This window comes from Vulpes vulpes, chromosome 2, assembly GCF_048418805.1.
Source record: "Vulpes vulpes isolate BD-2025 chromosome 2, VulVul3, whole genome shotgun sequence".
Classification (NCBI taxonomy): domain Eukaryota; kingdom Metazoa; phylum Chordata; class Mammalia; order Carnivora; family Canidae; genus Vulpes; species Vulpes vulpes.
The window spans coordinates 134,586,449-134,609,262 of NC_132781.1; the positions used below are offsets into that span (position 1 = coordinate 134,586,449).

At 35.3% G+C, this 22,814-nt stretch overlaps 1 protein-coding gene across 2 annotated transcripts in view; it reads left to right on the plus strand.

Moving 5' to 3' along the window:
* The window catches only part of CWC27 (CWC27 spliceosome associated cyclophilin), a 189,121-nt gene that overhangs the window by 137,572 nt on the left and 28,735 nt on the right, over positions 1-22,814 (plus strand). The window contains exons 12-13 of one of the 2 annotated variants that reach the window (XM_026019333.2): positions 11,569-11,678; positions 16,068-16,171. In XM_026019333.2, coding sequence (XP_025875118.1) covers positions 11,569-11,678; positions 16,068-16,171 — 214 coding nt within the window. The remainder of the gene's footprint in view (positions 1-11,568; positions 11,679-16,067; positions 16,172-22,814) is intronic. The other variant, XM_072750028.1, reaches the window with a different exon arrangement.

Consider the following 22,814-nt stretch of genomic DNA (forward strand, 5'->3'; position numbering starts at 1 on the left):
TTATAGATGTTTCATATGAATGTGATTGGCTTCTTTCACTTAGCATATTTTCAAGGTTCATCTGTGTTGTAGGATGTAGCAAATACTTCATTCCCCATTATAGCTAAATGATATTCCCTTCAATGGCTATACCACATATTGTTTATCTGTCAACTGATGGACATTTGGGTTGTAAAATATATTGTGAGCATTTCCAAAACATGTATTTTTATATGTATTTGTGACTCATATGTCGGTATAACCAAAGACATAGGCTATATACTATATATAACATACAACAAAAAAACAATAGTTTAAATATTAATAACATTTTTAGGGTGCCTGGCTCATTAGTAGATCATGATGTTGATCTCAGGGTCATAAGTTCAAGCCCCACACTGGGCACAGAGCTTACTTTAAAAATAAATAAATAAATAAATAAATAACCAATAAATAAATATAAAGGATTCTAATATTTTCTTCTCACCTCTCAAGTGGGTCCTTTTGTACACTAGAAACCTCTCAACTTTTATAAATTTTTGAAGCTACTGGTTCAGGTGAGTAAGTTAGTTGAAAGTGTTGCCAATGAAGGATACAGTGCATGCAAATGCATGGAGATAAAAGAAAGCATGGCACCTTTTCTTATCTTGCAAGTTGTGTGTGTGAAACAGAGTGGAAAGGATATGGCATTTTTTATGCAGTCACTTTTACCCTCTCACTTACTATAATAATTTAGGCATCTAAATTACAGAACATCTATTTACTCTTCCAATACCTAAGAAAGATAATAAAAGTTTTATTATACTATGTAAATCCATATTTTTATTGTTACTATTTGGCAGTGTACACAAGACACTTTATACTTTCTCTCTAGAAGCAACCTTACAGTCTGGTCCCCTGTCAAATAATCCCAACCAAGAATTAGCATCAGTATCCTTTTTTACCACTTTTGTCTGATTTATCTCTGAAAATCTTATTTTCAGTATTATCCGTGACATAAGGAGAGTGAGTCTGCCATAGAAAAACGACAACAAAAATAAGTCCTTTGTACTTTGCCTTCCACAAAACCCATAGAGAAGTCCCTTACACTACACTGTGATGAGTTGCCATATGATGCATATATAGAAGAATTGTTTATTCTTACTGATTTGATTGTAATTAAAGACACAACGATTGCAGTATTTACTACAGCCAAAGATGGCTGGTATCTTGTGAAGATGCTAGGCGGACTATTGGGATAGAATCCAGGCAACTCAGTTTCTCAGAAGTACTTCTCAAGGTTGGCTTGCTTATTTTTCTATTATCCATACTTGTACTGCCTGAGATATTTTAACAGTATGTAGCATACTAATTAATTTACTACATTAAATGCCTTAAACAGTAATTAATAATGAATTTACCATCTAAGACAATAGAGACAAAGCATTTGGGAGGCAACTCAAGCCTTCACTCCAGTGAGTGACAAAGCTGAGAACAGAATGTGAGTTTGCTAACTCAAAATATTGAACCCAGTCCATTCAGTGTGTTGGCTTTGTTTTGTGACTAAGCCAAAGGTTTTCTTTAAAAAATTAATCAGTGAGAATGTGTCTGTAATTGTGTTCTAATCCAAAATAAGAGGGTGAGAAATTTTTCACTTCGCCAAGAAAAAAATGTAAGATTGCTTTAGTAACGATTTCAGCTTATGAAATTAATCAAACAAACCCAAATAATCCTTCTTTATTAAAAGAGTTAATTAATGCCATTTCAAAGCTCAGGCACCTTAAAAGATTTTTTTTTCTTTCTGTAGCACATATGTTTTTGTAATATAGAGTTCAGAGACTTTAACTTTAGTTGATATATCATCTTAATGAGTATTATATTTCTATTGTTTCCGGATCATTTTTTGGCTGCAAATACCACAAAAGAAATGTTAAGAACCATTAAGCTTAAGGTGGAACCTAATAACTGCAGCTTTTCAAGGAAGGCCAGTTATTCAGACCCCTCTGCTTTGTCCCTTCCTTCTCCACACTTCCTTTCAGTTAGTTTCTCTAGGAATTCATTTTCTTCTGAAAAATCATCTTTTAAAAAAATATTAATTCTTGTAAATAATATCTGTCAAGTGTCTGAAAACTTATAAGCATTATTTGAATCTCTAGACATAAAATGAAGAATAAAACAGAAAAGTTCCTGCCCTTTAGGAACTCACATTCTTGGGCCTAGCTTTGGTACCCATGTCAGTCAAAGCTCACTGGCATTCACTCATTACATGCCTTTCCAAATTTCAGCTTTTTTCAAAAGATATGTCTTTCCAGTGGCAACTCATTCCATGTTATATTTAAATGAGTTATCATGCATAAAGCACTTAGAATACTCACTGGCACATGGAAAGCACTATTTGTACAAGTGTCCTACAGGCAGAGGATAAGAATAGCAGAGCATTTTCCATCCTACTGTATGCCAGCAGATAGTGCTTATTCTTTTTTTTTCCAGATTTTTTTATTTTTGGAGTAATCTTTACACCCAACGTGGGGCTCAAACTCAACCCTGAGATCAAGAGTCGAATGCTCCATTGACTGAACCAGCCAGATAGTGCTTATTTTTAAGCAAATTCAGATTTATAGGTAAGCCTCATTATAAGAATGCTACATTTGAACATCCACATTTATGGAAATATAAATTAAGTTTTGATAATTTGCTTCACAAATGAATTTCCCACACTTCTTCCAGTTATGAATTTTATTGGTGCTTTGAAAATATGATTTAATATACAGAAATATTTTTTTCCAACAAACATGTTAATAAAGTGAAAAATATTATATCTACTCCTTGCTGCTTCAAATGAGATTTAATCTTTTGAAGGGAGCCATGCTAGAAAGTAGCTTATAATATAGGGTGCCCTGGATTCAATGCCAAATAATAAAACCTCATATTTATATAATATGAAGTTTACAAAGTCTTGTCACATGCCCTTTCACATTTAGTTCTGTAACAGTCTGAGAAGTAGATTAAGCAAGTTCTATAATTTCCATTTTGCAAATGAAGAAACCAAAGCAATAAAGACATTTAGAACTCAGCCTAACTGAATCAGATTTGAGAAGTCAGAACTTCTGTCCAATAGTCTCCACTATAAAATTGCAAAGCATTATTTCCTTAAGAAAATTAACAAATTAATAATAAATAAAATAAGCCACAAGCAAAATGACCTATTAACTGGAAGCCAGAATCAGCAGACTGAGATCTGGCCTACAGCTCACAGCATTATCAGTAAAACTAAGCAAGGTGACCCCCATCCAACTCAGACTCCAATCCCAGGTTCCAGAAAGCACATCTGAACACAGGTCGACTTCAGATGAAGCAAAACTTGATAATCTCTGTCCTATCCTCACCTCATCTCAAAATACAGCTTGTTAGAGATATTTAAGATAGAAATTGAGGAAGAAGGTTGAAATCTGAATCGGACTAAATGAACCTATGGTAGAGAATATGGTCTAGGCAGGTTAAAAAATTCTGAAACAACTGGGTATGGTAATTTCAAGTAATTGCACATACTTCACCTTGAAGGTAGAATATTCTGATAGGTTTGGGAAAATAATTTTACCAAGATACTTTTTAAAGTTCTTTCCTAAACTGATTAGGGGAAAATCTCAACAAGATTTTGTGAGCCAGTCTTTCTCTGTCTCTCTATTACTTACTGGCCTTTGTCCTCTTGTTCACTGAATTACTGCAGAAGGCACTGTTTTCATTAAGAGAAGTGTGGGCATCAGGAAACTTGGAACTTTAGTGTCCGTTCTATCAACTAATTCAAACTAGTATCATATAAAGAAAATATTATTTTATTTTATTTTTTTTTTTTTTAGAAATGAGTTCAGGGGATCCCTGGGTGGCTCAGCGGTTTAGCGCCTGCCTTTGGCCCAGGGCACGATCCTGGAGTCCCGGGATCGAGTCCCACATTGGGCTCCCGGCATGGAGCCTGCTTCTCCCTCTCCCTGTGTCTCTGCCTATCCTCTCTCTCTCTCTCTCTCTCTCTGTCTATCATAAATGAATAAATAAATCTTTTTTTTAAAAAAAAGCGACAAAAATACTTTAAAAAAAAAAAAAGAAAGAAATGAGTTCAAACAACATACCAGTCCAGGGTGGTTCAACACAGTTCATTTAGTTTTACAAAAGGCTTGCAAATACTTATAAATTATTTCCTTGTAGTGTAGACCTATAAGACATGTCTTGTGTCTACTTGTTACTCAACAAAATAAAGTTCCAGTTCACTAATCCAGCCCTTAGGTAATTGCATGCATAAGCAGATTTTTCTGATTTTCCTTATTCCCCATCTTATTTCACCCATTCTTCACTTTCACAGAACATTTTTTGTCTTCCTCATGGCATCCTGCACTATATTGCCTCCCTGCTTGGTTATGATGTCTTTTCTACCAGCTTTGGCTAGATCTTCCTTCTCTAACAAGGCCCAGTTTTGCTGCCACTTCCTCCTCCCAACTTTTCCTGTCTCCTCTGCAGGGATTTCCTAAGTACTTTATCAGGACCTCTCATGTCGTTGGTACCACTGCACAGTTAAAAGAGTATATGTATCTTATCCCTTTTCCAGCCTATAAGCTCCTTCACATCAAGAACCATCTATGTTTCACTCACTCCCATATACACTAGTGCCCCCCCCCCTTTTCCCCATAACTGCTTGCAGTGTAATAGAATAAAAACAGCATGGCCTTTGAAGTCTGACAGCCCTGATTTCAAATCCTTTCTCCATCATTTATTAGCTATATAACCTTGGGCAAGATACTTAACCTCTCTAAACCTCTGTTTCCTCTTGCACAAAATAGAGACGATAATATCCATTCTGTTGTTACAGAATTAAGTGAGAAAGCAGGCACAGAGTTCTTAGTATTATATCTCAGACGTGCTAGGTCCTAAAAGCAGTGATAGTACTAGTAGTAATGGTCTTATATTTTAGTCACTTTATTGTTTCAATGCCTCAGTCACACAGGGGATAAAAAGAAACCTGTGCATACCACACATGCAAGTATTTAAGGACTATTTTTGAATTGGTCTGTAAACTCTTATATCTACTTGGAGAAAAGTGTCTCATGAATTTACTACAAAACACTGGAACTCTCCTTTAAGTGCTATTATAAATGCAGATACTCTGAAGTGTTTAATTTGCCAGGGTAATCATAGCCTTACGCAGTGTTAGGTAGCAATTCTTTCTTCAGTATCCTCCCTGATTGGCTTCATGAAATCTTGAGGAATTTTGTATTTTTTTTTTCTTATTGCTACAACACAGAATATAAAATTTGTAGTTTCCACATCCAGAATGACAGGTCAACGTAGGGATGTTATCAAAATGGCCATCAAACTGCAAGAATTGTGGCTCATGCCATCTGGAGAAGTGCAAAGTCTGCTCTGTTGAGAGACCTGGGGGCAATATCAATCAATCTTTGCTCTAGTCTTGGGGTCTAAGTGAGGAAGAATGAAGTAAATTTGAAAAGAAACAACAGACTAGAGCTGACAGGTGGAAAGTTGGAGCCCCAGAAGAGAAGCTATTCGTGTCCCTCAATAATTCTCAGTAATCATTTTTGTATTGTAATTGTTTTTTTGTGATCATTAAGAAAATGGAGAAACATCTGATAAAAAGCTTTTGAGATAGAATTATATAATAAACTGTAACTTAAAACAATTTAAGTTTAAAGCAATTTTAAAGCAATTTCATGTTTAGGCTTCAGAACCTGTCTTTACTGATATAAGTTCTCTTTATCTCTTAATTTATTAGATAAGTTCATTTAATTCATTTGAATTTATTTCTGGCATAATACTTTGTAGTACCTAATCTATGTGTTGTTATATCAGTTATTACCAACATGACTGCTGTTTGAATAGTAAACTCAACAAAGCAATATGCTTGAGAAAGTAAAAGGTAAAATTTTGTATTTGGGTAGGACCAGGGTATTAACAGAAATTTTTGTTGTTGTTGTTGTTGTCTTAAAATTTTATATATTTATTAGAGAGAGAGCAAAAGCCCAAGCACAGTGGGGCTCAGTCCCAGGACCCTGGGATCAGGACCTGAGCCAAAAGCAGACGCTTCGCTGACTGAACCACCCAGGTGCCCCAAAACAAGTTTTTAAAAATCTTAAGGGAAAACAACAAAAATTAAAATTATGAAAATTCCTAGAGAATTAAATCTATATTGGAAGTCCTGCCATTTTATAAATAGTCATAGCATACTTTAAATGTATATAATTTCAAAGTGATTATTAGACTATAATGAAATACATCTGTAGTGATTACATATTCCAAAGAGAAAGTACACATAGTAGTGTATAGAGAAAGGAAATAACATTGAGATGTCATAAGATCTGGTTTCTGATATTCCAAACCTAGCACAATCATTTGACCTCTCTGAACCTCCGTTTTTCCGTCTGTAAAGGAGCGGGTTATTGCTGTCTAAGAACTTCTTAGTTCTTTATTTTCTGTTGTAATTGTGGACATGCTCCTTTTATAGTGAATTTAAAAATTAATATTAAGGGGCACCTGAATGGCTCAGTTGGTTAAGCATCTGCCTTCAGCTCAGGTCATGATCCCAGGATCCTGGGATGGAACCCTGCATCAGGCTCCCTGTTCAATGGAGAGCCTGCTTCTCCCTCTCCTCCCTACTCGTGCTCTCTCTCACCCTCTCTTGCACGCTCTCTTTCTCAAATAAGCAAATGTAGCCAGGAGGTTGTAAATATACAGAATCCCTAGATATGAACTCTCATTCACTCACAGGTTACCCCTGTTAGAAATGTTTAATAGAAAATACAACTGAAAATCAGTATTTTTGCGCAGAGGTAAAAGAACTAAAATCTAGTAAGGCCAAAATCCAAAATGTTGTAGCTAAGATGCAAGCCCAAATGGAGACCATATAAATAAGGATGGACAAAGCTGAGAAGCCAATGGAAAATAATAAAACTGATAAAGAAGAGGGGAAGAAAAGTAATGAATCATGAAGGTAGACTTGGGAAACTCAACTGACTTATTAAAACTCAGTAACATTTATATCATAGGAATCCCAGAAGGTGAGAGAGGAAAAGGCAGAAGGTTTATTTGAACAAATTATAGCTGACAACTTCCCTAATGTAGGGAAGGACTCAGACATCAAAATCTAAGAAGCATAAAGAACTCCCATTAAATTCAACAAAAGCTGACCATCACCAAAGCATATCATAGTCAGATTTACAAAATACACAGTGAAAATCAGTATTTTTGTGTTTATGTTCCAAAATGGAATACAGTCTGAAAGTCTGGATTAATTTAACTGTATTATAACTTATTACCTTCACATTTCTCAAATCAGCTAACAGAAAAACACAGGAAAATATTCTTACTTTATTTTGAGGATTACTTTAAGTGTAAAATAACATGAAGCAATGAAGCTAGGATGAAAATGGAAAGAAAAAGAAAATGTAGACTGAATTGCATTTAATCACTGTTCAGCGTTAAAGCATATGTCGGTGTTCAGTGTTCAATTCAGGTAGCCCCTGAATTATTTAACGACTTTTGACATATCTTCACGGAACTCTGGAACTATAGGCTTATTCTGACCACCAGATGGAGCCAGTATTGTTCAATTTGTAACAATAAATATGCTGAAAATAAAGTGATTAAATAAAATGAATAAATCATAGATTTCTTATTTTAGTTCACAGAACAGAAAGAAATTAAACTTTCAGCCTAGTCTTCCCCTAAGCTTCTGTATAGACTTTGTAAATGTGCATTTAGACACCTCTAGTAAATAATTTCTTTATTGTGAATAATTTTCATTTAGGCAGTTTCATTGGATAAAGAGACCAGGTTTCTAGTGATTCACTTTTTAAAGACGTCATTTAAGCAACTTGCAATTATCTTTAAAACAAACTTAGTACAAATTTCACCTCTTGTCATTCAGTAAACACTATGGATTATAATTACAAGAAATGATAATAAAAAGTATATTATACATAAGCTCTCATCTTAATGTCAAAGAATATATTCCCAATATTGTCATTTCCATAATGGATTTTCCTAATAAAACAAACAAAACAATAGGCATTCTGACTAGGGGAAAGATACATAGTATATCCCCAGTAGCTCCTCAAGGAGATGGTAAAACCTCAATGAATGGGTATAACTCTTACAGAGATTCTACGCAAAAAGTTTAGTGTTCAGGTAATCAGAGGAAACTGCCTTAAAGTTGACTTCTGTTCCTCTTACCTCTATTTAATACGTGTCAGAAATTATTTATCTATAATTCAATTAAACAACTATCTATTGTAAAAGTATTTGTATGCTAAGGGCCCTAAGCCCATACAAGTCCCTCAGGGAGTCTTTCCATCCAGCAAGAGCAATAAGGTAACTATAAACACTGTTGTAATTAAAGATCTAAAAATGATCAAATTGTTCATCTGTCCATTCAGCTACTATTTATTGAGCATATACTATATTGCAAGGCATATGCTAGGCCACAAACAGGGCATAATTCCTGCTGTATGTGTTTGTAGCCTAGGGGGCAAATACAGACAAGTAGTTAAAACTGTCTAAAGGTTCAAATGAGGGGGGGACATATGACTAATTAAGGATTATCAGAAAAGAGTTATAAAGGAGTTTTCCTAGGTGGAAATTATTTACATAAATCCACTGTTTAGCAGACTGTATTTCCCATTAATTATGGTCTTGGAGGAATTTAGAGCCTTTTTTTGGCAGGATTTTATTTCATCAGACACATCCAACTGGTTACCTGATGCCTTTTTATGTCAAATTGGAATATTTCCTAAGTTTTCTTGTGTGTCAAACATGAAGAAGTAACTAAGCTGGTTAAGAATTTGTCATTTAGAGTCAGACTACATGGGTCTATATTCTCATGTTCATAATCCCTTAATAGTAAGTTATGTAACCTCTTACTACTATAGTTTCCGTATCAGCAAAATAGGGCTAATACTATGCCTTCCCCCATAGGTTTGATTATCAGGATTAATCAAGTAACTCAGGTACTGGTATCTGGAATATAATGAGTACTTAAAGTATTAGCTATCATGGTTATCTACTTTCAAGTCTGGTACGTTTCCTAGAATTAAGAACTGGTATATACAAAAATTGATTTAAAAAGAAAATACATAGTTTAGCTTCCAAAAAGTATGATAAGAAACAACTAGACTGGGGTGCCTGGGTGACTTAGCCAGTTGGGCATCTGCCTTTGGCTCAGGTTGTGATCCCAGGGTCCTGGGATTGAATCCCATGTCCAGCTTCCTGCTCAGCAGGGAACCTGCTTCTCTCTCTCCCCCTTTGCCCCCTACTTATGCTTGCTATCTCTCTAATAAATAAAATCTAAAAAAAAAGAAAAAAGATACAACTAGGTATCAGCAGCATTGATATTTTTTATATCCATTGAAGTCTGTCCCTTTTGTTTTCAAATGCTGTTTACTATTAGCAGTAATATATTACTTTTATTTGGATAAAAGTTTTTGTTTATTACAGGAATTTTTCAAAAATTTCCTTGAAATACTGGGTATGTTCAAAATAATTTATAAGTAGCCCTAACAGTTTCTGATACATAATGATTATTTGATAAGCTTTTTTAGAAAAAAAAAAAATGAATGTAACAGCTACTTAGAGCTGTTAAGCTCCCTGAACTCTGGTCCTGAGACAATGGAGGGAATAAGCCTTTTATCTAAAAATATGAGATTTGTAGTTGGATACCATTGGTTCATGAGCTAAGTAACCACAGTTGAGTAGTCATCATCCCTTCATGTTTAGAGCAAAAACGTTTTGAGATAAAGAGTTTAAGTGAAGCAAGGGTTAAGTTTCCAACTAGCTCTTAGAGGAGGGGTTAAAGGCATTCTTTATAACATGCAGGGACAGAAGTACGGTACTTAAAACTTAGATTGTCACCTAAACTAAGAGTCAGAACACTAGTTTTAGCCCAGGCTCTGCTGGAGATCCCCCTGGGAGACTGGCTGAGTAACTTACCTAAACACTCGCTTATAAACTGAGAAGGTAGATTAGATTAGAAAATCCTCAAAGTAACTTCTAGCTCTGGTGCTCTCATGAACTGATACTCCAGTAGTAAACTGATTATAGTGATGTTGACCATTCTTTTCCTCAGACCTTTTCACATATATTACCTAGTTTTATCTCCAAGATAACTAAGATACTTTATTCTAACAGTATAACACAGGTAAGCTTTAGGCCCTCTAAGGAATCAGCAATTTGATATTTAAAGTCAAAGCCCTGGTTTCTTAACTCTTTTCACCTATCTTAGGTTAATTTCACCCTGTAGATTACATTATAGAATGAAAAGCTGGTATCGTTTATGTTTTAAATGTCCTTCCTAGCATTTCTCAGAATGCCCACCATATGAGAGACACTAGGTAAAAATCTTATTTTCTGATTAAAGCTTTAATTGAAGTCAGTAGGGCACAGGTGTGGGCCTTTTGTACCATACAGACCTAGGCTCAAATCGCAGTTTTATCATATTCTAATTTCTGTTTCCTCTTTTGGTATATGGATCCTTCATAGATAAAGCACTTAAGCATGGTGCCAACATATAGGCTTTAGTAAATGTTCTTTTTTTCCCCACCATACTTCATCCCTATTCATTTAGCATGCTTTGTAGGAATTTCAGTTAATGACAGTCATCAGACTACATCATTATTATTTATGAATTATCATCCACTATATATTGAGATTTATGATAAAAGTAAAAGAACAGCCTGTACTTAGAGAAACTAAATTTTTCAAACTCCTTGTGTATTTTATTAGCCAGTTTTATGTCACTAAAATCATCCAGTCACTTATTCAATTTTTGTTTATTCAAGGGGATTCAAGCATATGAGAAATGAATGTGCTACTTCCTGTTCTGGCAACATGAACTGAGTTAGCACAGAACTTCCTTCTCCTACAAATATATAGAAATGCTGGATAAAATATGATCCAGCCCAATTTAAATACTTAGCTAAGCTTGAGAGAGAGAAATAGAGACAGAAAGACAGAGACAGAAAGTAAAGAAAAAAAGACCTAGGTACAGAAACGAAGAGGAGGCATAACCAGAGCATTATTTGGGCAAACGGATATTATAATTGCCCGAGGGAATACTGGAACCAGATGTAGGCTCTACTTGCTAGAAGCTGGAGTTTTAATCTCAGACTTGGACAGAGATGTGGCCATGGCTCAAGAGAAATGGGAACTAGAAAAACTGTCCACCTGGTCAGGACTTAAAAACTGATTAGATACAATTAAACAAGGAATTAATGAACTGAAATATAAAACTAAGGAAATTATTCAGAGTATACTGCTAGGAAATGAAAATGAAAAATTTAAAGTGAGATAGGTAATTTTATAGTCAAACAAGTGAGAAAAACTATAGTAGTACATTATATAATAAAGATGTTTATAAAATTGCCTCATAAATTAATATCCATCACTGTCTAGCATAGGAAATATTTGTGGAGCTGGTGGCATTTATTGGTTTGATTTTTAAATGGGTGAAAACCAATCCCAGTATCTGACCTACTCTTCTGTAATAAGCATAGTTGTTAATATGAAACCACATAGCCTTTTTACTATTTATTCTAAGAATATTCTATTATTCTTTAGAGGAAGAAACTGCTCCAGATGGTGCTGTTGCAGAATACAGAAGAGAAAAGCAAAAGTATGAAGCTTTGAGGAAGCAACAGGCAAAGAAAGGAACTTCTCGGGAAGACCAGGTAACTTGACAAGCCTAAGTCCATATGTAATGCACTGCCTTTTCATTGTCTTCAAGTGTTGCTAATGAAGCCTAATTTGATTATACATCAGGAAAACATTACCTTTTAAAAATGAAAAAGGAGGGATCCCTGGGTGGCTCAGTGGTTTAATGCCTGCCTTCAGCCCAGGGCATGATCCTGGAGACCTGGGATCAAGTCCCATGTCGGGCTCCTGCATGGAGCCTGCTTCTTTCTCTCTCTGTTTCTCTTATGAATAAATAAATAAAATCTTTAAAAAAATAAAATAAAATAAAAATGAAAAAGGATATGTTCGTATAGAGTGGGGTGACAGGAACCTTGACCATTCATGTTCTTTCCAGCCATTGTAGGCAAAGCCTAAAACTTTCAGGTTTCAACCTTGTACTCCCATTTCAAACATAGGAACCTTGTAAAGCCACATATTCTCAGATAGCCAGGTATCTAAATAAATATTGTGAAATGGAAAAGTGGTGATTATAAATGATCAAGAGATCTCTTCTAGCATAGCATTCACATGCTGACTAGCCAATCTGCTCAAAATTGTACACTGCCTATAAATAAGATATTTGGTCCACTAGTTGACTTCTACTGTAAGTAATCATACAGGACTCTGCTTATTTCAAATAATCTCTGAATCTTTAAGAACTAATCAAAGAAGATTGTTAGAAATAAGAATAAAAAGAGATGGTTCAACAATTTGAAAGTCAATTTTATACATCATGTAACACTTAGCATTCAATGAAATAAATCTCCTCAGCAGCCATTCATGTTGAAAAGCTAAAGGGAAGACCAAAATCCTTTAATTTTGGTACTGCCATACATATCTATTTGAGAACATGCCATTTTAGGTGTATAAATAAAATAGGCAAAATAAAAGTAAATTAAAAAGCACAAGTCTATTTGGCTAAGTTAATCAGGGACTGCATTATAAATGACACCTAGTTACTGGTAAAAAAGGATCATCCATCAGTACTTAGCATGAAAATAATCATGGGGAAAGTTCTATAAGAAGTCAGCTATAGGAGAAATTATAAAGAACTAATCTGAGTAATTTTCAAAAGAAATGGCACATTAAATGAAATTAAGAAAAAAGTACATTATTAACTTGTTTTCATGGAATCACAAAGTCCTTTGAATAGCAATAGCAGTCAGTATACTACCAAAGCTACCCTAAGGACCACTCTTAAGCATTCTTCTTTTTTGCCTCCTAGCGAATAATTATTAAGAACCATGTACTAATCAGTGTATTTGGTGGTAAACAAGGTGGACACGTATCTGTCCTCTCTGAGCTACTGGGGAAAAGAGCCAGTTAAGTAATCCCAATAAAAGAAGGTGAGCATTATGACAGGTTAAGTATAGGGAACTATATAAATACATAACAGTAAGACCTATCATGGCCTAAGAATCTGGGAAGGCTCCCCTGAAAAATGATTAGTAAGTTGAACTTTGAAGGTTGAACAGGAGATAGGTAGCCAGACAAAAGGAAGAGTATATAAGAAATATTTCATCTCTTTGCAAAAACTATAAGATATTAACTATAACAATAACATAAACTAAGAGAAAGATGAGGCTGGAGAGGTAAGCAGAAGCCAATTCATGCAAGGCATTTTTGAGCCATATTAAGAAATTTATTATATTTACCCTAAGAGCAACGGGGAGCCATTGAAAAAAGGAGGTGACATGATCTCATTTGCAGTTTGGAAAGATCCCTCCAACCTGGCTGTAGTATAGAGAACATACTGAAACCAGGACAGGAATAGAGGTACAGAGGCCAGTTGAAGAGCCTCTTCTGTGTAGATATGCATGCACAAAGTCTACAAAGGCAGGGCCTCTTCAAAACAGTTTCCGCTTGCTAGGAAGGCTCTCACAGTGCTGAAGAGCCATGCTCTAAGTAGTTGGCCATTCATTCCTTCAGCAAAAACTAGAAGACTAACTCCCCTGCTGATGCCAAACAGAAATGTCTCTATGTAAATCCTATCTTCTTTTTTTTTTTTTTACTTGAGAGAGAAAGAGCAGACATGAGAGAGAGCGCAAGTGAGGGGAGGGGCAGAGGGAGAAGCAGACTCCCCGCCTCATGTGGGGCTCCTTCCCAGGACCCCAGGATCATGACCTGAGCCAAAGCAAATGCTTAACCAACTGAGCCACCCAGGAGCCCCCAAATCCTATCTTCTTTACTCTGTGTGGTGCCCCGTTATTTTTGTGATGTTTGCTTCTCTGCCTCGTGTCTTCCCTTGCCTTTAGAATGCAGCTAGAGAAAATCCAATCTTGAATACAGGAGAAGCTAAGAAAAGCCAAGAGGATGTTTTTTGTTTGTTAGAGGCCCCCTTCTCTGAGTAAATGCCAGTAGCCAGTTAATTGGCTCTTGCCACTTTCAACTCAAGGAAGAAGACCCAGGTCCCGTGTAATTTTCTAGGAAATTTTAAAATTTGATTCCACTAAGAAATCTACTTTGTTTTCATTTTCCTTTATGCCTTCAGAAAAGACATTTCCAAATGTACAAAAGTCCACCATTAAAAATTGATGGGATTTACTTTAAGCTATAGATACAGAAATATGCATATGGAGATAAATCTTATATAATATACATCAGATGTAATCTAAGCTCATACACATACACACAAAAACACCTCAAAAGCCTTGAAGGATATATACCAAAATGTCAACAATTATTATTCCTAGTGGTGGGATAATAGATATTTTTGTTTTGCTTCTCTTTGTTTTCTAGTATTTCTAAATTAAGCTTTTTTTATTATAAAGCAAATACAATAAAAGTTTGTAAGCACAATAGTCTTTTTTAATGAGTGAGGTTACAAAACAAGGGATGCCTTCTTTATCTGTTAAAACTGTTTGAAGAGCTTAGTCTTTTAATTACTGCTCTGGAAACAGATCAAATATCTAAACCCTAATGCACTATAGGCAGCCCTCGGAATCCCTCTGAGGATATTCTGTAGGAATTTACAGTGCTTCCCCCAAACTCCTCTCATTCAACAGCTATGGCCATATTTTTATCTGTTGTCCATGTGGGCATTAAATTTTACAGAACTTACAAAGCATATATAAGGCACTTTCACTATCATTTTTAGCAATAACTGCCTTTGTTTTGTTTTTTGCTCCTTGCACTACCTGTCTTGACTGAGCTTAAGTTCTGGACCACCAAAATCTACTTAATTTTTTCATGAACCATGGTCTTGATGGTATTTCCTAGATAAATTATGGAGCCTAGCAATTTATTGTGACTATTTATATTTGTTATTTGCATACTGAACTATTATTATAATACCTTTTTCCTTCTTAAATATGAATATTTTAGTACTGAATTCAATATGTCAGGATCTTAATTAGATATGCAGCTTTTTAGACAGGTAGTACTTCACCCCATTTCACAATTACATCCTTTTTTAAGTTGTAGGATAAAAAAATTTTTTCCGACTTTTATTCTCTGCTCAAATTCTGGAGTCATCTGTTGAGTTATAGCCAGGGTGCAATGTGATTACAAAATTGTAGGCACTTGTTTGTTACCCACGAAGGACATGGAAGACAAACAAGAATCAGAGATATGTCCCCTTTTTTAAAACCTACTGAAACATGATATTTATGTACCGTTTCTTTTACTTAACAATAGAATGTAATGCTTCATGAATATAATTTTTAATAATAGTGTAATAGCATAGTCACTGCTTTTTAGCAAATTTATCTAGTTCATTACTGACAGACATTTTAACATGTTCCCACTCTTCTACTTGTATGAATACTGCTGCAGTGTACATCTTTTGCATAAGCCATTTTCTGTGTTTCATATTATTTTTCTTCATGTATTCTCAGGATTGAAGTGATTGAATCAAAGGGAATTATTTAAAGTTTGTGATAAATACAAATAGCTTCTGAAAATATCACTTCCATTTATCCATCTTCCAAGAGTTACTGTGTTCATCCATTCTACCTTCCTTAAAAATGAACTTTTTACATTTTTGGAAATTTGTTCAATGACAAATAGTATTTGTTATTGGCGTTTTAGCAGCATATTTTAGTGAAGTACCTCCTTTTCTGATGGACATTAAAAATTAGCCACTAATAAGCATGCATTTTAATGTTTAAGCATCTTTTATATAAGCAAATTTATGTTCCCCAAATCAGGAAACAGTCACATATGTCTGAGAGAAAATGTCAGTGTAAATGCAAACAGGGCATTGTCAAAGTTTGTGAATATCAGTCACTGCTGGAATTTTGTTATATTTTCCTTCAAAATTAAAAATTTATCTAAGTGCTTTATGTGTTAGTGTTTCACATTATATTTTCTACCAAACTTCAGTGTCTCTCATAAAGTCCTATTTATCTTTATCAGAAAACTTAGCAATACAATTGTTATTCCAGACCCTGGCACTGCTGAACCAGTTTAAATCTAAACTCACTCAAGCAATTGCTGAAACTCCTGAGAATGACATTTCTGAAGCAGAAGTAGAGGATGATGAAGGATGGTAAGGGCTTTTGATTCCTCTGTATTAATCGTGAACAGACAGGCTCAGAGCAGAGACGCTGTTAGGACATTCCTACTTTTTTTTTCCCTTCAGACTTCACCTTTCATCAAACCCTTGTCATCACAGGGCCTCAGCACCTTTTGACTTCATTTCACTTGAGTAAGCATTTATTGAGTGCTTGGTGTGTTCCCAGTATTGTGCTAGCCAGCAGAAAATATATAAGAAATATGTGACACTCTCCCTGTCCTAAATAACTTTCTAATATTGTGGAAAAGATAAGATCCACATTAAACAGCTAGAAACCAGCTTCAAAAGATTCTAAATCATTAATGTTTTACACTTTCCCACAAACATTTTAGGACTCAGTAATACATTTCATAATCCTACTAAGTTCCTCTTAAAATTTATGACCTACAGGATCCTAGCAATTCATACACAGTCAACTTATTTTTTTCTTTGGCTATTTTTCAGCTTTTTAAGACACTGATAAGAAATAAAGGAATTAATGACTCGTACATGTCCTATCCTTAGCACTTTATCCTATAATGGCAAAAAGAAAAAAAAAAGGAATAAGAATCGTGCTTTCCCTTATCACACTCCTCTGTCCTCCAGTTGACTTCACATGTAGTATATTAGGACTCCCCACACCTAACTGCCCTCACCTCCCACTCCACCCTGGCTAGAACACATTGCTGCAAGCAAGCCAATGGGTCACCCCCCACATATGACTCACCCTCTGGAGCCTCTGAACTGTCACATGTGCCATTACCCCAACCCAGAATCATAGCCTCACTCCTCTCTGCCAGACAGCATCTCTCTCCTATTTCAAAACTGCTCAACACTCCCATCCTCCAGGAAACCAGTCAGCAAGATTTGTTGAGCACTCACAAATCTAGAGGGTGGAGGAAAGAAGGCTGGGACACACACTAAAAAAGACATAAAAACACTTATTAAGAAAGCATTTAAGTAAGTAAGATTCTACAACTCTACATAACTTTAATCAAAAGGGCTGAGGGCATGATGATTAGAATGGAATGAATCCTACCTCCCCTAGGACCCTTAAGTATTTATATATTTCTCAATATATAGTTTCTGTATGATGTAGGTTATATATTTTTTTTAACCCTGAGACTTTTTTAATTGGTTTCTATTACTTTTGTGTATTTGTTTCTGCTTAAATTCAAAGTTGCTTAGAGGCAGTAGCTGGCTTCTCCCATAGTCCTCTGACAAAAGGGAAGGCTCAGTGAGTATTGATTGACCCATATAGATAAATGCACATTACATAGAGGAACTTTCTGTTTTTTATACGACTGGACAGGTTTAGTTTTATTTTGGATTCCTTGAATGTCTCAAAATATCTTTCAAATGTTTTGGGTTCAGCCACCACACAAAAAAATGTTTTGCCAAGTCCTCTTCCCCTTATTTTTGAATCCATATGCATTTTTTAAGGAAATATGATCCATGTGTTTCTGATTCATTTACACTTAACTCATCAAGATGGTGTTTTGTAAGAGCAGTTTGATGCCCAATAAGTTTTTTTAACCTTTTTATAAGCCATTTAAGTCCTTTTTTATTGAACAGGAAAGTCACCAACAAATTTAAACCCAGAAGTTTCATTTGAAACTCATAACCCGCAGGATTCAAATTTACTTTTAACTTGGCAAGACCATTTAACTTCCCAAGGTTCTTCCTAGCCACTTGGTTCAGTATTCTCTCATTGTGAATTCCTCATTAGCTTCAGATGTCAATTAGTGCTTTTAAAATTGTCATTCTTGCTTTTGTTGTGATTTCACAGTACAATCTATGTTCTAACATCCTCATTAGAAAGTAAACAAATGGAAAAACTTTACCAGATGGTAAAATCAATGGTCAGTGATGTTGACCACTTCTCCATCTGGGGAACAAAAATAAGTGGTAAAGGAAGGGTAAATAAGGTAAGGACACATTACCGAGTCTTCAGGGGGTTCATTTCTACCCTCTATTGCAGTCTCTTAAACAGAAAGTCAGAACTATAAACTATGTACCTACACATTTTTTGTATTTGTCTTATCCGAATTCTAATAAAATACCTTTAGTGTTCAAGGCATGACACAGAATCATACAGAATACATGGGACCTTTTTTATTGCAATATAGACTTTGAAATTTTTGTAACCTGATAAGCAGCAACATCCTTTCTGTTCATCAATACACCCATTCAACTGTATCAGGTCTCTAGTGATTTAGATCATCTCTCATAAAGTATATTCCACTCAGAAAAGAAGTCTTGTATTCAAAATGATTTATGGCAAATATTATGAGTGCATGGCATGTGCATGTGTGTTATGCATAAATTACATGGTTACCAGACTATTTTGTAGGTCACGGTTACCGCTTTTCTAAGAAGTGAAAGTCAGCCAGTGCTGTACTACACTGTCAGGGTCTGTTATCTGAGGTAAAATGATTGCTTCTCAGACATTTTTATGTGTCCGCATGAGTGACCACACATTGAGGGATCATTTTCATTTTCTGTCAAGATAGAAACCATTACCAATTTGTTATGTTTTCTTTTACTTGGCAAACTATTCTATTCGCATTTTTGGCTGAGCTGCCGTATTGGCATGGTATACAACAGACATTTGGGTACCATTCAGCAGCATTCTCCTTTTTATGCAAAAAAAAAAAAAAAAAGTGGGGGGGGAGAGAAAGAAAAGAAATATGATTCTATTGTAAACACTGTATATGGTGTTTGATAATTATTCCCAGATTTCACTGTCTAACAAGACATTTAAAGAAGTGTTATTAGTAGATCTAAGCTGAAATGCATGATAGAAATTTTTCACTCCAAATTATTAGGATTCTTCCTTTGTTGGGATATATGCTGCCAATATTTGGTGGCAGTGATGGCTCCCAGATTCCAGTGTAGCAACTAAAGTAGCCTCTTTGCCACTACATTCCTTCATCCCACAGCATCACACTCTTATAGCTTTAGAATCTTTCTTCAAGCATGGACTTCATAAAATCAATTAGATACAGGGCAGGAGTCATCGGCCAACAGATTCATATGACCATGTGGATGAAGTCCATATGCCATTTGGGGTTCGGTTAGATAAAGCTTGGTTAGCTCCCAAAAAAGTTTTGAGAGAGCTGTGTCTGACAAGATAGTAGAAAGACATAAAAAAGAAAGCCACCTGCTCCTGCAGAACAAAATCAGCTCTCCAAGGAGAGAAGAAAATTTAAATCTATGAGAATAGAGTGTGATCCTGTGATCTATGTTCCATTGAAATCTTTTCCAGATTGTTAAATCTAAGATTAACCTAATACTTTACAACAAATATACATGATAAAATAATCAACAATATAAAATATGTCTGCCTTGCTCCCTCCTTCTCTTCTCATCTCTCTCCCCTCTACCACTTTCCATAGTACATACAGTATCCAGTATCATAAGAATTAGAGAAACACTAACAATTGCATGGTTGCCTCAAGTAAGTATTTTTATTACATAAAGGAAAGATGTTCACTGTAGCAGAACCAGAATACAGACCCCTCAAAGAAAGTAAATAAACATCACCTGTAATCCCAAACTCAACAATAAATACTATTAATTTGTACCCTTCCAGATATTTTTATGCCTATACATATTGTATACAGAAATGAGATCATATACTTGCTTTTTTCCCCTTCACAGTGTACGGTAAGTACTTTTCCTTGCCATACATAACTTTATGATTAATTTTTCTATGTTTGTATTATGGCCACATAGTATTTAATTATATGATAAACCATGGTTTACTTGATCACCCCTGTGTTGGATATTTAGGCTCTTTCCAGTTTTTATAATTATATACAACACTGTAATGAACATCCATGTGTCTTCATCATTGCCATTTTTTTCCAGATCAATTCCAAAACTGGAATTTCTTAGTCAGTGGGTATGCATATTAGGTTTCTGCTAAATATTTTCAAGTGGCCCTCCCAAAATGTCACTCCAGTTTATATTCCCATGTAAATCTCATTTTTATGACTTGCTTTTAGGGCTGTTAGAATCTCAAGAATTAATTAAGGTACTTTGCAGTACTTAGGGAAAGAGAATAACATTTTAGCTTTGTACTTGTAAAGTTTTAAGAAATACAAACACAGTCTGGTTTGCTTCTGTTTTTAATAAACTGGTACAGATTTCATCATGACTCCTCAACATCCTCAGGTCTAAGTGGTTTTGTTCTTGGTTCTAAACAAATTCTCCTTCTAAGATAGATAATCTTATAGGTTAGAACTTTTGGATCTAGATTATTTTTTCGTTTGTTTTTTTCAGTTTTACTACTGCACCTGGACTTGCATCAAAAATTAGTTTGTCCATCAGTCACAATTTGTTTGTGTTAGAGATTAGAGTTCAAGAACCAAGATTTAGCATGAAGTAGATTTCAAGTGTTCCTCTGTAATTAGCATAGTGTGGGCATAACCGGTACCAGTTGTCTGAGTATCCAAAACTGTGAAAATTTAATAATGTGAATGTAAAAGTAATTTTTTTTAAAGATTTTATTTATTTATTCATGAGAGACACCGAGAGAGAGAGAGGCAGAGACATAGGCAGAGGGAGAAGCAGGCTCCATGCAGGGAGCCCGATGTGGGACTTGATCCCAGGACTCCAAGACCACACCCTGGGCCGAAGGCAGACACTAAACCACTGAGCCATCCAGGGATCCCCCCTGTAAAAGTAATTATTGAGTGTTAGCCCCATTTAGAACCATTTAAGATACCATTGAAAGACATAGCTTCATTTCATTGGCAAAGCTTTTAACACCTTTTATATATAACACATACTATAATTTGTATATGGTTTAGTGGTGTATCAAGTAAAGGATGCAATAACTACAAATGAATATTTTAATTACAGTCTGCACTTCATCCCATCAGGACATTGCCAAGCACAGCCATGGGTAATAAGTTAGTGTAGACAAACCTAAATACAGGTAAAAGGACACATGCTGAGAGAGGAGTGAAAGCCCACATTAGCCAATTGAGAGATTTTCTTTACCCATTACATTAGCTAGGATAACAGGTCTCAATTTTTTTGTCTCTGGATCCCTTTATACTTCCAGAATTAGTGAGGACTCCAAAGAGCTTTTACTTGTATAGAATATATCCACTGATATTTATCTTATTAGAAATTAAAACTAAAAAATTTAAATCACTTAAAAATAACAATAAACATATGTCATGTTAACAATAAACAAAATTTTTACAAAGAATCACTTTATTATCTATCATAGGAGAAAATCTAGTAAGAAGAGTTGCATTGATTTCCTTTTTTTTTTTTTTTTTTTACATAACTCCAATGTCTAACATAACAGGAGCAGCTGGATTCTCATCCAGCTGTTCTGATCCCACACATCATGTATTCTGTGAAGAATTCTGTACATTGACAGGATAAGAATGAAAAAGGCAAATAATTGACATTGGAGACACAGAGATCCCCAAGTCACACTTTGAGAATTGGTGGATTAAAGCATTTTTAGCCGTTGTGTCATTGTGTCATGATGATTCTTTTTTGTTAAATGTAATAACGCAATCTATAGGTCCTGGGAAGCTTTATTTCAGCTTCCTGGTTTGTGATCATTGTTCTCAAGCAGTACCAAAGTAATTCTTTCTGAATTAAATGTGCCCAACCTATTGGTCTAGACCTGCTTACAACATAATTCTTACCATGCCCACAGCAACTCCAAACTGGTCCTTAACTGTTTTTTTTTTTTCTTTTTCAGAAATGTTTTGTAATAGGCCTTATTTGTTTTAGACCAGTTTTAGACTCACAGCAAAATTGAGCACCAAGTATGAAAAGTTTCCATATTCCCTTGTCTTCCCTCCCCCCTCCAACACACGGCCATCTTCCACTATCGATACCCCCCACCAGAGAGGTACATTTGTTACAAATGATGAACTTACATTCACACATCATTGTCTCTCAAAGGCCACAGTTCACACTACGGCTCACTCTCAGTGATATATATTCTCAGGTTTGGGCAAACGTATAATGACATGTGCCCACCATTACAGTACCATACAGAATAGTTTCACTGCCCTCAAAATTCTCTGTGATCATTCTGTACATCTCTGACTTTCTGGCTAATGCTGGCAACAGCAGATGATATTATAGTGTGCATAGTTTTGCCTTTTCCAGAATGTCATATAGTTGGAATCACAGAGTATGTAGCTTTCAGTTTGGCTACTTTCACTTAGTAATATGCATTTATGGTTCCTCCACATCTTTTTATGGCTTCATGGCTCTCTTTTCGGTGCTAAATAATATTCTGTTATCTCTATGTAGCACAGTTTACTTATGCGTTCACCTATTAAAGGCATCTCAATTGATCCCAAGTTTTGGCAGTCATAAACAGAGCTGGTGTAGACATCCATGTGTAAGTTTTTGTGTGGACATAAGTTTTGGGGCAAATACCAAGGAGCATGATTACTATATCATAGGTAAGAGCATGTTTAATTTTGTAAGAAACTGCAAAACTGTCATCCAGTGGCTTGACCACTTTGCATTCCCACTGCAATGAATGAGGGTTTCTGTTGCTCCACTTCCTTACTAGCATTTGGTGTTCTCAGTGTTTTGGATTTTGACTGTTCTGATAGGTGTGGAGTGATAGTTCATTGTTATTTTA